This window comes from Pinus tabuliformis, chromosome 1_2 (genome assembly GCF_031772625.1).
Source record: "Pinus tabuliformis cultivar Carrire ecotype Pingquan chromosome 1_2, CPIR1, whole genome shotgun sequence".
Taxonomy (NCBI): Eukaryota; Viridiplantae; Streptophyta; class Pinopsida; order Pinales; family Pinaceae; genus Pinus; species Pinus tabuliformis.
Genome location: NC_142298.1, coordinates 202,236,585 through 202,254,246, shown reverse-complemented (window position 1 = coordinate 202,254,246; position 17,662 = coordinate 202,236,585). Strand labels below are relative to the sequence as shown.

Below are 17,662 nucleotides of genomic sequence, written 5' to 3'. Positions count from 1 at the left end.
GCCACAAGATGTCATCCATTAGCCTCATGAAGGTTGCAGGAGCATTCGTCAATCCGAAAGGCATAACCAACCATTCGAAAAGGCCCTCCTTGGATTTGAAGGCAGTCTTCCACACATCAGAGGGTTCGATTGGTACCTGGTGATATCCTGACTTTAGATCGATCTTGTTGAAATATTTCGCCCCCTTTAGTTGGTCCAGGAGGTCATCAATCCGCGGGATCGGGTACCTATTATGGACAGTGATCTTGTTCAGTGCCCGATAGTCAATACAGAGTGTCCACGTCCCATCCTTCTTCTGTACCAACATGATCGGGCTCCCACAAGGCGATGAACTCAGACGGATGTGACCTTTCTACAGGAGCTCCTGAATCTGCCTCTTGATTTCATTGTTCTCTAGAACGGAGCACCGATAAATTGGTCCATTGGGTATCGACGCACCTGGGGTCAGATCGATGGAGTGCTTGACCTAACAGTGCAGAGGAGCCCCTGCAGGGGAGGTGAAGATGTCCTCGTACTCCTCCACAACCTTGTCCATCTGTAGTTGTCGTGCAGAGGGACCCCGTCTGGGGGCCGCGGCCACCGTCTTCTTCTTTCCTTGAGGGCGTATCATCAGGAAAACAAATTTCCTGGTTTTGGAAATGATCTTACTGCATTGTTATGCAGTAATCAAAGAGACGGCAGTAGGTGGTGCTACCTCTGGTATCCTGTACAACTTATTTCCCAATGTAATAATAACAGCACGGGGCCTTGATTCATACACAGCATGTCGCTTCCACAAGTATGGCTGTCCTAATAATACATCACAAACTTCAAGGGGAGCAATGTCACACAATACCTCATCCGTGAAGGGCTTGATGTTGTATGGAAGGCGACACTGCTGGCTCACGCGAAGATCTCGTCCTTGGTGAAGCCACCCAATGGTGTATGGTTGTGGATGTGCTGTGGTCGGTAAGCCCAACCGCTTCACGACCTCTGCAGAAATGAGGTTCTTTTGACTCCCGCTATCAACAATGAACTGTATCGGGGAGCCCTTTACCCACATCTGGGAGTGGAAGAGACGCTCCTCCTCCTCTAAATCTTCGGGTTCATTTTTCTGGATCTTGGCGGTAGCAATAGTGGCGTTGGGATCTGCATCAATGATCTACTTCCCTTTGTCATTCCCCTTATCGGGTTCTGACTCAGAGTCGGAACATGCATATGATTCTGAAACCTTTAGCTCAGCCACCAGTGACTGCTTGGCCCGACACTCACTTGTGTTGTGAGTGGAGCTCTTATGGAACTCACACCATTTTCCCGTGTCTTTTTTCGGCTTCGCGGCGCTGTTCTTTGCTTGCAGCTTCAGTGGGTTGTCTTGGGCTGTCCCGCCTTGGCTTTGTCCTTTGTTCTGTGGTTTAGGGGCACCTTTCCCCTACTTTGGATTTGCAGATCCAAAGTCTCGCTTCTTTTGTTTAAACTTCTGCTCGACCTTGATGGCATATCGGTATGCTGCGCCGAGTGAGGAGATGTTCAAGAATTGTATTTCTTCCTGGATGTACTTGTGCAGGCAGCCATGGTATTTGAGTATCAAATGTTGCTCTGAATCCTTGATACCCAACTTTGTGCGAAGGGTATGGAAAAGATTGGTGAACTCAGGCACGTCTTGGTCCCTTCCCTGCCGCAGCGTGGTCCACTTTATGTATTCATCCTCATAGCTTCCGACAGGGTAGTACTGCTCCTTGATGGCATCCCGGAATGAATTCCAGGTGGGTGCGGCTGAAAATAGTGAGCCAATACTTTCATCCTTCTGCTCGCAGTAGGTTTCCCACCAGTCCTTGACGTGGGGGGCTGCTTTGAGAAGAGCGAAAACAATCTTTTCCCGACTCGAAAATTCATGAACAAAAAAATAACCCTCTAGAAGATTTAACCATTTATCTACGGCATCTGCGTCTATCTGACCCTAGAATATGGGGATTTCAAAATTAACTTGTACCTTAAAGGGCGTGGCGTTTCCAGAGTAGCTGCTGGAAGCCGATGCGTCGCTTTTGGGTAGCCGCTGAAGGATCTGGGCAAAGCTGTCCATCATCGCGTTCCGTTGTCGCTCGAGGGCTTCTTCGAGCAAGATTTTGATGGGATATCCTGCCCCCTCGTCTTTCTTCTCATCCGCCATGGGAGGCCGTCGGGATTTGCGAGGCTGGTCTTGCAAAGGTTCGACCAGTTCAAGCCCTAACTCCTTATATCCCGACCTTGTTGGGGACATGCAAAGAAAAACAGAGAAAAAGCAAACCCCTCTGATACCACTGATCCGGATTTAAATAGGAACGCAACAAATTACAGAGATAACCATATACACAAAGATGCAGTGGAAATAATACTTCATTTCATTAATGGAAAATACTGAAATATGCTTACAACCAGAAATGGAAATAAACCAGCTAGGGCGATGGTAGCTTATCTTTGAGAAGAGATGTGGTGGCTACATGCCTCTCAACTATGTTACGATGAGGCTTGAAGGCCTATTTATTGTTGAGAAACAATGGAAAACCCTTAACATTCCAAAACCTAACCCTAGAAGATGAAACGCCAAACTGTGGACCCTGTTTGGGTAAATTGGTACACCAACTTCCCGAGGTCGTAACTTTGGCATACGATCTCCGTTTGACGCGTACAATAGCTCGTTAGAAAGATCTATCCGAGCACATGTTGTCCCAGATTTCCCAAAAAACGTCGTTTAGGGCCTCAAAACGGCTCCGGAAGTTCAGGACTCGAAAAACTGCTAAAAATAGTAAGTTGTGCTACAATTAAGGAAACTGAAAAATGCTGAGAGAAACAATGGTGGGGGTCCAGGTGGACTTGAAGGTGGCCACCAATATCCACCTGGATCAACATTTGAGCACTTATAAAAGCACATGAGCTCTTCCCTAAGCTTCATATAAAAGGGAAAAAATTGTCTTCCCTTGACCATGATGGATACCTTGCCATTTGTTGTATGAATGGAAAATTTATTGTTACCATCCTACTAGCTATTTTTTGACCCTCTAAATAAATATATACCCATCTATGTCCTTCCTACATAATTAATAACTAATTATAGAAGAACTAATTATAATTAAATCTTCCTATAACAAATTTTTAAATTTAAACACCACGCAAGCTAGGAGGATATTACCCAAACCGTTAATGGTTTTTATATCAAAATTAAGGTTTCTTCAAAGTCACCCCCATAGCCTTTATGTGCCTTCAAAAGTGTTTTTTCCGACCAAACCTACTTGGTAGTGTGCTTTAAGGCCAAAAAAAATAAATTCTTTCTCATGTAAAAAATGTGCCATGTTACAAGAGATTTTAAGATGAATCTGATGTAACATGTCAACCATGTATTTCCAACATACCATCAATATATGTTCAATGTATTAATATATATAGACAAATTTTGGCTAAATGGAATCTAAAGTGTAGATATTTAATGGGCTAGTCCATCTCCATATATCGTTTGAATCCAAAGGAGTTTCACATAAACAATGTCGTTGTTCTACCAATAACCAAATCTTATACACCAATTCTATCTCTAGTCTAGCCATAACCCTAAAACTAGATTATTGTTATGATATAGGTTATAAGAAATTCCAAACCAATTGTGCATATTTATTGGTAGCACTCATTAAGGATATTCATAGTGGATAATGCTATGGGAACCATAAAGTAGTTAAATTCTATTACAGAAAATGTAGCATTACCAACTCATCAATAAGCCACATCATTCGTGTCTTCTACTGATTTACCTGAGTGCAGAGATCTCTAGAAGCCTCCAAAATTGCTCTACATACCAGAACAACATCCTCTCCAGCCACTCTAGCATCAAGTGGAATTGCCTCCTCAAAGCATTTTGGACTAAAGAATCCACCAACGAGTAGGTTGAAATCAAACCTCCCAATTTTGATTGTAGGAATGTAGGTGAGATCATTGATGTGGGGATGCTAAAACAAGTCATGTGTACCCACAACATAGACATTCTATTTACATGGCCTGTGAGAAAAAATGACCTTTTGAATTTAGAATCTGGAGACTTACCAACACAAGTTTCAAAAAAAGGGATCCCTCTGTAACATTGTCTTGAAATTAAAGAAGAAATATACATATTTCTCTCATTGCACTTGTGTTTTATTTTACTTAAGGTATAATTTTTTAGTGTACTTACAATGTTGGTGTCATGTTGGTCCCTTTGATGGGAAATACTCTTGGAAGAGAAGGAGACCCAAGCCAAGTAGTAGCAGCCTGTCCAAAATACTTGCTAGAAAATTTCAGTTCATGTAAAATATAACTTATTGTTGTAACAGCTGTAACACCCTCCAAAATTTTGGCGTGCATCCAATTTCAGAGCCTTCCTTGGGGTTTTCCTTGGTGTTTTCAAGCACTTGGGCTCATTCTATGAGCTTGTGTTGATTCTTTGCACCTTCCTCGCTTGACCATTCACCGGACATATTTTACCATGTTGGTCACAATGTCATGCTTGCAGCCACATTTTGGCTCTGCACAAAGTCCATCTTCATGTGTACAAGTTGTATTCGCTATGTAAGCATCTGTCGCACTCACACACGAAGTTGTATGCAATGTCGTGCAAGTGTCGTCGTAGCCGTTCAACAGTCTATCACTAGTGTCGCACTTGTCGCTCACACCTGTAGGTAAGTCACACTAAGTGTTGTTGTGTTGTTGATTCAAGGTGTCTTTTCGTCGAGTCATGTTGAGTGTGTGTTCGCAAGGTCGTGTAAATAAAAGTTCACTCACTCACACACTTAGTCATTTTATTGAAGCCATGTTGACCAGACCACTCCCAAATAGTCGGACCTTCGCTAAGTTGCACTGCAAAATCTCAACCCTCAGTGAACTTGTACTACTGCTTAGAATTACACAGAGCTTGAGGCTGCCTCCAAGGTAGTCTTCACTATGCAATCCTGGGGTCGACTGGTCTGACTGCCACCTAGAACAGTGCAAAATTTTCTCAACAAGCCATCTCAAACTGCGTTGCCTACGAGAAAAGCTATCAAGCCTCCATTTGGTCAACCAAAGAGTTTGACTGGGCAGTGACCCTTGGCTTCACTCTTCCAAAAAATTGCACAGAAGCAGCCAAGCATGCCCACTTCCAATGACTGAATAAATTGCGTAGACATTCTGGATAGACACCCGCTGCCTGGCACTGGATTTCCTAAAAAATTGTACAATTCTATCAGCCAGTCACCCTGTCAGCTGGCTTGCTGCTCCTCCTGAAAACTGCGTAGTTTTCATGGGCTTCCTCCCAGCTACCTAGCATCCCTCTCAACCTAGAAAATGTGCAGGGATGTCATGCAAGCCAGCCTCCTAGCTATATTCAGTTTTGTCGAGAGTCTCCCACAGCCTGCTACCAGCCTCCCCGAAGAATCTGCACATTTTTCACTGCTAGTGTCCCCATGTTGCTTGCATTGTCTCCCTAGAAAAAATTGCATAGATCTACCCTCTAGCCAAGCAAGATCCCGCAGACAGTCACTGCTAATCCATACTTCCAATTTCAGCCTCCGAGTGAACTCTGTGAAATTTTCATTGGCAGTGCCCAAAGCCTCAATCCCAGCTTGAATTGTGCTCTGCACAGTTTAAGAGCCTTTTCCTCTCTCCTGGTCACCTACACCTGAAAGCAAAATATAATGCATCATGGTAGAATAGTATATTTCTAGATTTGATGTCATCTCATCATGAGTGAATGCAAATACAGGTACATGGATGAGACATGGCGCAAAAACGAACAAGATGAATAAGGGGTGCATGCAATGAGAATTTTTCGCGAATGGACGAACACATGCAGCATGCCAAGTACAAGCGAAGGAGATACATGCACATGCAACATCAAGCGAGCACCAAGACCATTGAAGACTCCGCACACCTTGCCCGTGGAGGTGAAGCTATGATACACCAAGAGCACATCAATCACTTAGTAGCACTGCAGTTCGGCATGGACACTACCGACATCATGAAGATACTAGCTCTGTCATGTCGAGTCATGTCATGAGTCATCTTGGCCACATAACTACTATGGGCCATATTTTTTTAATCAATGTAACGTAACGTGGAAGTCCAAGAGACCCACATGTAAAGGTGAAGAGTCATGTGAGTCAAATAGTCATGAGGGAAGTCGAACAATCACAAGGGTCAGTTTCAACCTTGGCTATATATACCCCTCATTTGTACATGCAAAAGACTTTTCACCTTGGCTCCTCCCACATAGCCTTGAGAGTCTGTAGCCCTTTCTTTGAGGAGCGAGCAGTGGCTCCAACACCCCGCTATCGGGGTTAGTGATGTAATGGTGTACCGATGTGTCTTGGAACTTTCGATTAATTCAGAAGCTTGATAACAGGCTTGCACATTTTCATAGATGTATTGTATTTGTTTGTAAGACTATTCTTTGGACACTTGTAATGCATGTTGCTTTAACTTACAAAAATGATTATGCTTATGAAAGACAGTTGAACTATTTTGGTTGTTCTAATACATATTCTTAAGAAAATGTGTTGTATAAGTTGTTAACTTTGTCTCGCCCATGTGGGCTATCCCATCGGGAACTTGACAAAACCATTCTCATAAAATTCTTACAACGATCGTCGCACTCGTGTGGAATATTCCGTTGGGTGTTGTACGTGCTATCTGTTCACTATGTTTTTGTGACTGCCACATCTTTGTGTACTACTTTGACATAAATTGTGCATGTCCTATTGTGTTTTGTGTTTCTGACAGAGTTGGGACTATTCCCTTTCAACTTGAGACTCACTTCCACCCTCTCCCACTGTGGTGAAAGAACTTTGACCTAAGCAACACTAAACACTCACTAGGAACTCGAACCTTGCTGTTCGAAGACAAAGCAGACCACTCTCATCTGTTGACAAGAAAGAGCTAAGGAAAACTTTTAAGACAGTGGAAACTGGGCCATCATACCGGATGGGACTGCTACACCAAATGGTGTGAGGTCTAGTTGGGACTTCATACCAGGGACATCCCTTGAATGTTGGCGGATCCAACATCATCAACATTTCTAGCGCTAGAAGGAGGGCTGCCAGTTGTTTATGGCTGAATGTCCTCTCACACCCACTCATCAATCATCTGGTCAAGGTAGTAACTCACACTCCCTCTCACCTACGCGCAACTCTGAAGTTGGTTACTCCTCACCTCCTAAATGTGAACACGAAATTTCATATCAGCACCTTCGCTCTGTCCATCCCATCACCTGTTAGTTTTCCAAAGTAGTCAAACTGATCCCAGGAATACAAAATATTCCATATGCATCAAGGAAGCCAAAGACCACTCCCACAGGAGTTGTTGTATCATCGGTGGAAGAAGCAGTTATTGCCACACTTTAAGGTCTGACAGAAGCTGTTGAGAACGGAGAGGAACCTTTGGTCTTCCAACAGGGAGAATGAGACACCCTCGTGATCTTGAACTCATATTCTGGTATAGGAGCTGGAGGGGAAGGAAGTGGAGGAGGTGGAGGCGAAGATGAACCAACAGACTCAGTGTCGGAAGCATCAGATTCTGAATAAGAGGAGGAGGACGAAGAAGAAGAAGAAATGGCCGACCAAAACTTGGAATGGATGACTTAGGTACCATTGGCTATCTCGGGTGCTTTGCACAAGATTCCAAAATCTTTAGGGAGAATGCTCACAAGGTATGACCGTGATAGAGTAGTGAAGGCATAAGATCACTTGGAAAACTTCTACCTACAACTGCAGACGCTCAAGCTACAGTACACTGACGTTGCATGCATATTTTTTCCGTGTACCTTGGATGGCCACACAACAGTATGGTATCACAACCTTCCTATCAACTCCATCCATAACTGGGGTATGTTCAAAAGGATGTTTCTGGAAAAATTATTTGATGAAAAGATCCCGACCATGTTGTTCAAAGAGTTTGGTAGCCTGAAGATGGAGGCGAAAGAAAAGGTAGAAGATTTCAATCAGAGGTTCTTGCGCATATTGAACAAGTTTGCAGCGGACACAAAACCTCGTGAATCCATCACTATCGACTACTATATGTCTGCACTGCGAACTAGAATTATGCAGTTCATCAAGCGAGCTACGAAACCAACATTACTAAAAAATTGCGAAGAGGAAATCGTTGTAGAGAAGGACTAGTGCACGATTGGAGTCATCAAGGATGATGAACCAATGAAGGACTATAGAGATGTGAGGAGGAAGCCCTAGGCTATGACGAGAAATGGTAAATACAAGGAAGACAGTGACATTAAAACGTTACTTTCTTGTGAAGAACTTGATGACATAAGTGTATGAGCTGAAACAATGAATTATCAACACATTTGCGAGAAACCACCCGCCTAGACAACAAAAAGGAAGCATGTCATCAGGGAACAACTGCTTCGTGACTAAAACTGCACAGAGATCCACCTCATTGTTCCAGTGAAAAAATGCACGAATGATGAATTTTTCTGATTCCATGAAGATGATCACCTGCAAGGGTCTTGTTCAGAATGGAAACGAGTTGCAGGGTCAGTATGAAACTGCACGCTAAACGTAGTGCCAGCCGAGAGACACAAATGATGACGAAGATGATGCACTTGATGAGGCACCTACCACTAGGGAAGTAATCATTATGTATTAGTGCTCACAAGCAGTGTAGAAAATGAACATCAAGAAGCATCCCCAAAAGAAAAATGGTCGATACAAACTCAGAAGTCAAGGGGCTCCCCCTACCTTTGGGGAAATGCAAGAAAATATTGAACTGTTAAGGAAGGTTGATCCACCAACAGTCCAGAAATAGAAAACATAAAGCAAGCCCGAGAAGACAACGGTGAACAAGAGTAAGTCCATGAGTAGTAAACTGCAGAACACTCTGTTAGACAGTACAAACACTAGTCTCAACCCAGACATCTTGGTGAGTCTACTTGCTCTTGATTATAACATTGTGGAAGAAATGAAGAAAAATCATGCAAACATCAGTTTGCTTGAGTTGGCTAAGATTCAATGTCAGTGGGATATTCTATTGTGCGCATTGGCGTAAACATCGACATACATCACAACCTCTGCTAGAAAGGGAGAAAGCACATTTCCTGGTTCACTCACAATTGTGCTCAATAAACTTTGGATGGAAGAAGAAAACACTATTTGCCCTACATTCTTTCTTTCATTCGAAATCTTTAACTGCAATTTTCACAACTGTTTGGTTGATTTTGACACTGTTATCACTCAGATTTTCCTTAGAAGTTATTTGAAAGAAGGAAAGGATCCAAGGTAACTCCAAACCAATCTTTTAGACTTGGGTGCTAGCCCACCTAAGTCCAGAGAGGGCTCTCTCTTTATGATTTAGCTATGTTTTGATATGATATTAGGCTAGCTATTAATGTTCGGTAAGTTTTTTTTTTTTTAGAGTGGTGGAGTTCTGAAACAAATGGGAAAACTAGGCTTTTAGGCCATTGGTCTATGGAGTCAATCAGGGATAATTAACTGGATCAAGTCAAATTGCTGAGGTATGAGTTCAACAGGTAGGATAACAGAATAAAAACAAACCTTGGGGCTTGAATGGGTGATAGTTCTACTCAAAACTAGAAGGCAATTAAGAATCCTCAAGTTAGGATTAGAAAGAGGAAAGGAAGATAGGTCAAATAGCAGAGGGAAATTAAGAATCCTATACCAAGGACTTATGAGAAAAACTACGGGGATAGAGGAGCAGTTAAGAATTCCTTTATCGAAATAACTTAGAATAAAAAGTAAAAATGGTAAACTGTTGATAGCAGAGAGCATTAAAGCTTATTCTAATACACTTTGCCTATTTTACCATTTAGATTTTGGATGCATGAAACATTGGAGCATATAGGAAACATATAAAATCACAAGGATAGAATACTTATTTGTGATCACACTGCATGAGAATCTGATGAAATGTCCTTAACTTTCATTCCTTTTCTAGCAAAAATCCAAGTTTGATTACAAAAGCTTTATCAGCTTGATAGTATATATTTACATAGATTTTATAGAATCCACTCACAATACTTCAAATGGAGAAGTATTTATACAAAAATTACATCAAGAATATCTCATAACCACATGAGATTTATTCTAGGGAATACAAAATATCTTTTACAAAAAGATAGAGACAGATGTAAAACTGATTGCTGCTGTCCCTTTATTTATGGAAGAGTTGGAGGTTGAAACTCGGATTTGCCTCTTGCTATTGCTTTAGTAATTGTGTTCTGGATCTTTTCTTGCTTTTCCCTACAGACACTCTTTACTTGTTTCTGATACTCTTTACTTGTTTACCAACCTTTACCTTAGTAAATATTTTTATTTACCTCTGAGTTACCATAGTAAATTATAGGATATCGGTCATACTGGTCCACCATTCTTCATTTGGTATCTTCATCCTGATCAATTTCCTGTATATTTCGTCAGCCTCAGTGTATTTTGCAAAATTGGGCTGGACTGTGAACAGGTTCTTTACTTCATGCTCAATATAGAAAAGATTTTCCAAACCATCATACAACACTTTTCCTGTAGGTAGTTCTTTCACTATGGAAGAGTTGGCTTGACATTTGGCTTGTTTGTGCAGTTTCTCAATGTAGTCCTCATGAGTCATCAACTTGTCATTTATGACCAGTGGACTTGGAAGTCATTTCTCTCTTAGAATGTCATATTTTACCATAAAATCATCTTTGTCTTCTTGAATACTTTGACATCTTCTTTCCAGGTTCAACATTAAGTTCTTCTTAGTAAGAACTTTCTTAATTTTAAGGATAGTACCAGTCCAATCCTTGATATCCCATTGTTCCAACTATTGCTTGCTTTTACTATTCAAGAAGTTGATCAATTGGGTTGCCTCTTCAAGTTTCTCTCCCAATTCTTCCCTGGTCTTCTGTATAGCCTCTTTAGATAGTTTAACTAACTCTGTCTGTTCAAAAATGATCTGAATAGCAGAACAAATATCATTGATATAATCAATGATATTGGTCCATAAAATCTCTCTGATATCTCTCAAAGGCTTTTCCAATGTTAAGTCATTCTAAAATGTCTTGATATTTTTAGTCATCCTTCTATTCTTTCTCTCTTCTTTAGTGTAATTAATCTGTGATAGCTCATAATTTCTTTCCAAGCTAGTAACCATTTCTTTTAGTTTCTTTATTTCAGTTGCTTGGATTTTCATTTCCTCCATGGACTTTATTAAGTCCTCTGTTTTCTTTGTTGAAGTTGTTGATGCTTCTGATGTACTTGTTGTTGTTGTTACTGGCAAAGTTGTTGCTGGAGGAATGTTGGGTGCCAAAGATGTTGCAATAGTAGATGGCAGTGCTGTAGACACCATGGGTATTATAGTTTGAGGAATGGTGGTCGACTCACCCTGTTTGGACTGCAAAGATTTTCCTAGTTCTTGCTCTGTTTCTTTTAATAACTCATTCAACTTAAGGATCAAGTACATAAGTTCTTCCTTGTTTTGTTTCTCAATTACTTCTGTTGTTTGTGGATGTACGAGGGGAGGGAGATTGAGTTGTTTCCTGAGTGCAAAAATGTCATCATTATTTTTCTTTTTCATTTTTTTAGTTTCCTTACATCTTTGGGATCATGTCCCAACTCAATCACCAGGTCTTCTAATGATTTGATCCTAGTATCCTTAGATTGAGAAGAGGCTCTTTCCAATTGTAACTATGCTGTAGTATTATTTAGAGAATTCTCTAACTGATGTGCAGTGATGGCTTTACTGGTCAATGTTGAATAGACCATCTCACCCATTTGCTTATGGAGCTCAATCTGATCAATTGGGTGGATGTCTTTGGCAAGAACTTCAAAATTTGTTTTCAAATAATCAACCATGGACTTTGGTTGTTGTACTGTTGGCTTTAAAAAGGTCATCTGCATCTTTCCCTCTTTGATGTCAAAGGCTAACATCAATCTTGTCTGGTTTGTAGGAGCCATCTTCAGATAGTGGGCATAGGTTTGAACTTTGAGCCTCTCATTCCTAGCTTTAATATCTTTGTACTTTTCTTTCAAATCCTCGCTCTGCTTTGAAGCTGTCTTTATTGATGACACTTCTACACTTTGCTGCCTGCTTAGTGCCTGTGTTTGAGAGGTAGAGGTGGTCTCTCCTACTAGTGTTGTCTGCAATGTGTCACTTCTTGTCTCTTCATAATACTGTTTAGATAAAGGATTCAATCTTTGTCTCTTCACATATAACTAGTCCAATGGGACTGTAGAGGGGCTAGCCTCATTCCTACTTCTTTTTTGAACTCTCTCCTCATTAAGAGGGGTCTGCAATACTGGAGGGTTGCTCATGTTTGTATCAGTCTAGGTCAACTCCTCTAGAATGATCTGTGACCTTGAATCTTTTCCTTGTCCTGAAGTCTCTGGTTGTCCTGATGTTTGTGCACTATGCTCTTGTTTCGGCCGTTGTGAAGATTCTTCAGGCCCTTGTTCAAAGGAATCCAGATCAAGTATTTTTTCCCAATATTTCATAACATTTTCTACTTCAACTTGTTCACTATCTTGTTCTATAAGTGTTCCCTCCACCCATTCATTTTGATTTTCATACTGTTCTATCTCTGGAATTCTATGATGGATGTAGGGGGATAGTTTATGCTTCTGTCTTCTGTCATAGATGAAGCTATGAGGATCATAAGGCCAGATGAAACTCTTTTTCAATCTCAATCTCTCAAGGATTTCCTCTGCCTCTTTCCCTGCCTTTCTGTTGTTGCAAACAAATGGTCCTAGGTGATCCTTTATCCTTAACTGAGCTTTCTTCTTAGCTTTCATAAAATGGATTTCATCAGAGTTGATCATTTGCCTGTAGTACTCCAGGGCAAATAATCGCATGGGGAGGTATTTGGGAAGTTTAAAGGGAGGCAGTTCACACCCATAAATCCTGATCTTGGTATGGTTCTGGTACAAGTACCAGTCTCCAACCTTATATTTTTTGGATAACTGAAGAATTCTCTTGATATCATCACTGATTCTAGGAGGGGGACTTCCTATCAACATGGTAGTTACTGGATGCACAAATTGATCAATAAAATGTGTATAAGGATAGGGAGAAGAAGGTGAATTGTAAAAAATGGAAGTCCAAAAGATAACTTACCTGGGGTTCCCTCTAGTGTCAAGCTTTTGTATAGAGAAAGGGAATTTATCAGTTTGGTAATAGAGGAAAAGATGATACAGCACTAAAGAATATTTAAATACTCTTTCATTCACTAATCTTATGAATTGGTCATGCACCTTATCAGAAATGAATGTAGCATAGTCAAATTTGGTTGCAGGAGCTTGACCAGAGGTGAAAATAGACATGTAGGCTAAGGTTAACTCATCTACATACTCACTAGTAGTAAAACCCAAAATGCAAGCGATCATGGTGATGATATCCTAGCCCAGACTTGTAAAGAAGCTTGACATGTAAGGAGGGGGGTGTTTTGGCCTGTATTTTTCTTCCATGAAGGTATGACAGACTTGGTTAATTTCAGAACTGGACAGCCTTGAATATTTTTCAAGTAAATCAGCAATGGAAAGGGGAGTGAGGTCCTGGCCAGGCTGTAATTGCAACATTTCATTTATAGACTCAGCTGTTGTTATCTCAAAATCAGACCCTGATAGGCTGCTGGTCAGGTTGATTCTAAGTAACTATTTCAAACCTACTTTAGGCTGAGGCGTAGCCTCCTCAACCTGAGAGGGCTCTCTCTGGGTGTAATAATGATTTTGATTAAAAATAAGATGGCTAACTCTTGTAGAACAACTGTGACAAATATGAATGCTGGAAATACATTAAACAAGTATCCATTGGGCTTATGGAGTCAACAACACTTCAATACAACAAAGATCTTGACCTTACATGGAAGTCAGGGCATTCAGCATTTGAATATTCAGAATATACACTCATAAGGAACCACACAGTTTATAGATGCATACAGGAAATCAGAGCACATTCAGTGAATTCTGAGTGATTATACATCCATACCACTGTAAACAAAACTAAGAAGAAGACAACATCACACATTCTGAATATGAAAAATCCTTCATGAATCCTGAGAAGTAAAATCAAAATTATATTACTGAAAGTGAGTCTTTACATAAGCCAAATACTATGCTCTGTTATAAAGTTTTCCAACCCCATTTACATTGCTGTTTCAGCTATATATAGAGCTCTTCTACCTAACTGAGGTTCCTCCTCCAGCGTGAGGGGAACTCCAATTCTGCCTATGATGACACCTGCTAACATTTGAAACTAACTAATAAATACAGCAGACTACAAATTGACAACTCTAGAAACCTAAAACAATTAGGATTCTAATTCGACATCGTGCTGAACATATCATTTATTACAATCAAGATGGTGCTCCTACGAGAAAAAGGAGAAAACAGGCTCATTCTCTGACAATTGGTTTTTTTTTAGTTTAGCTGTGATGGATGCTCGAAGCTTCTTACTGGTCCTTAATGTCGTATCCCTTTACCTCTGCTGAGAAACAGGAAACTGTCCCTGTTGATTTTCTTGAATTAGTAATGAGTGCCACGTCCTTCGTGTGTTGTAAGCTTTTCCCATGTGCATGTGTGCCTTTGCTCGCAAGATATGCCCCACACATTGTGCTTCTTGACGCCGAGAACCAGCGTGAGACAATATTTGTATAATCACATTATCTTCAGGAATATCAATTGAGTTATCTCCCACCTTTGAAAGGAAAACGGTATTAACATCAGGGCTATGCTTGAATGCATACAGGATCCTTGTTCTTTCACTATGACTGGTAGCACCATAAATCATAGGCTTCCTGAGCTTCATTGCATATTCAGTAAGTGCCAAAAGATTGTCTGCGAAAACAATGATCTTATCTCCACGTTGTTGTTCATGGAAACGGATGAGAAACTCACAGGCTCTAAAACATACAAGGCCTCTTTGTTTTTTTTTTTTTAAGAATTTTCCTTCTTCAGATACTCTGCAAAAAACTCCCTTGTCATGGGGCACCACACTTCAGCACATTGTACATTAGCAATATATCCTCCCTTCACCAAATCCAACCAATTGGCTTCATATAACTTGGGCCCAATCAAGAAGTTCAAATCAGTAATGCGCTCATCCTCTCGGACAAGTGTAGCTGTAAGCCCAAGTTTACAATGAGACTTTGTAATGCTAATGACTTTACGAAACATATGTGCTGGAACCACATGTACCTCATCCATAATAATAGGCATCCCCAATTAAAAGTGTCGCGTGCTCATTACCCTGCTCTGATGCATGCCACCAAAGGGTGTGTGCACGTTGATGTCGTTCAACATCACTGCAGAAACCTGACTTTCCTATGCATATATCATATTCCCCAAACTTATCAAGAATCCATGCAGCATTACTCTGTGCAACCTCATATCCAAGCTCAGCAACTCTCGAGTACAATAGCAGAGCTCTGCCTGTTTGCCCTTTCAAGTAACACTCTAATGCCCATCGCAACAAGGATCCCCAAGGTCCTCTCTCTGCAACAAGCTTATAGAATGTAGTGGCCATCTTAAGATCCTTTTTCAGACCAATCCCTTTCTGGAACATTTTTGCTAATTGATAGAAGGCCTTTGGTTGACCAGCATTAGCTGCTGTTATAAAATACCTGGAAGCTACTTTAATGTCTTTCTTCACACCCAGTCCTTTAAAGTACAAAACTCCTAGATTGTAATGCCCATGACCATGGGGTCGTCATTTTCAGCTGCCTTTTTGAAGAATTCTCTTGCCTTTGTATAATTTTTCTTTTCTACTCCATGACCCTTCATATACAAATAGCCAATGCCATTATATGCAGAAAAACGCTTTCGCCTAGAGGCAGCCTTGAACCACTCTAGTGCCTTGGTAAAATTCCTCTCAACTCCAGAACCTCTTGCATAAATTTCACCGAGAAATTCCATCGAATTTGAGTCTCCCTTCTCAACCGCTTTAAGAAACCATGATAATGCTTTCGCATTGTCACGGGGAACCCCCCTCAAACCAAAGTAGTAGAATACACCAAGTTTATACATTGCCACTGCATTCCCTTTCTGGGCCTGATATTCAATAATTTGGAAATCATCATCTTCCTCACCACGCGACTTCCTTAATGCTGCTTTGTTCTCTTCAGCTCCATCATTGATCCGTACTGGTTCAACCAATGGTGATTCATTGAAACTAAGAAAGCTAGCTACTGCTACAGATGCAAGTTCTGCATAAAGCTTAACAGATTTCTCATACATCTGTTGTCGATAATAGGTATAGGCCAGTGCCATCTTCGACTGAAAGTTTCCACCTTCTGCAGCAAAATGATGATACAAAAAAAAAAACCTTTGCATCACTCTGCTCAACATCAAAATCTAGTATATGAACCTTCTGCTCATCCTTGAAGGCTTCACAAATTTCACCATTGGCCACCATGCAACCAAATTTGAAATATGGGCAAACTTCAAATAACATTTGCATGGCAGATAAAGTATCAGTGCTTGGTGGCTCTTTACAATTCAAAGCTTTGTATATTCCGTTTCCTGAAGATTCTATTCGTGCAGCAAGACCCTCCACCATGTAAGCTGCAAGTCTTTCCATTGGGTCTCCTTGAATTGAGACTGTCTCTCTCAATTTTGTGATTATATGTGATGCCATTTCTTCTTTACCTTCAGATATTGCAGTTGCACATTGAACTAACAGCTGTTTGGAAGAGCTCCCTGTATGAACATTATCTTGCCGGTGACCAGTTGATGCATATGCTTCTTGTTGCAAAGAATTAGTTTGTGAAACAGAACATGAATAAGAAATATTTGCAACACTGGGATAATCTATGCTTCCATTAGAATAATCCTTCAAGGTTGTGCTCTCCATCGGAGAATGCATAGGGGAATCCTCATACAAGAGGTTTTCTATTGTGTCTGCCCATTCCCTGTCAATATATGTGCTTTGAGCGGGGCTAATGATACTTACTTCATCAATATCACTAAAAAGTTCTCTCTCCAACTCTTGCAGCCATTGCCTGATGTATTCTGGATTTTCATCAAAGATACTACCATGTATAGCTCCTCTTTGGCAATCTGATGACGGAAAATTTAGGTAACCTGATGTATGTTCCCCTGTGAGATTTTCACTAGATGCAGATTTCTGGAGGGAAGCAGAACTCTGTACAATAGGCATGCTAAGATATTGACCTCCACTGGATACCAGAACTTCGGCCAATGTAGCGGGATTATAGGAAAAACCTTGAGAATGAAACACAACAGTATTATTTGTATATTGATGATAAGATCCAGCACTATGACATGTCGAGTCAGATATTCCCACAGAATCCATAGGAGACAACTGTGAAATATTGGCTATGGATTCGAACAAATCCTCAATTTCGTAGCGCAGCCAGTGCAAAATATGAATTATGCGCTACGAAATCACCTAGACAATTTCAGCTTTGAAACGAGTTTGGACATATGATATCCATGTGAGATGTGAGACCAATGATAGACTAAGACAGAGAATTGACCCCTTTATACATACCAACAATACTCTTAACAAGACTCCTATTCAAACTATTTAGACTCTAAAACCAGATGAAAAGACTAGACCCAAAATTGACACCAACCCTTTGACAAACAATCGAACTGATGTGAACAATTTAAAATTTTTTCTTGAGTAATAACAACTGTAATGGTGAAAAGGACTTTCTTGTCAGGGGACATTACAACTCTCAGATTGGGGTCAT

General features: G+C 40.7%; 1 protein-coding gene and 1 pseudogene across 1 annotated transcript; both read right to left on the bottom strand.

Moving 5' to 3' along the window:
• Window positions 1-14,882: 14,882 nt before the first annotated feature.
• LOC149205177 (ERAD-associated E3 ubiquitin-protein ligase component HRD3A pseudogene) lies at window positions 14,883-16,275 on the bottom strand (annotated as a pseudogene).
• LOC149205176 (scarecrow-like protein 1) lies at window positions 16,276-17,259 on the bottom strand (the record flags this gene model as incomplete). Its single annotated transcript, XM_089397334.1, has 1 exon — window positions 16,276-17,259. A coding segment is annotated over exon 1 (984 nt), but the record flags the coding sequence as incomplete, so codon positions are not given.
• Window positions 17,260-17,662: the final 403 nt, after the last annotated feature.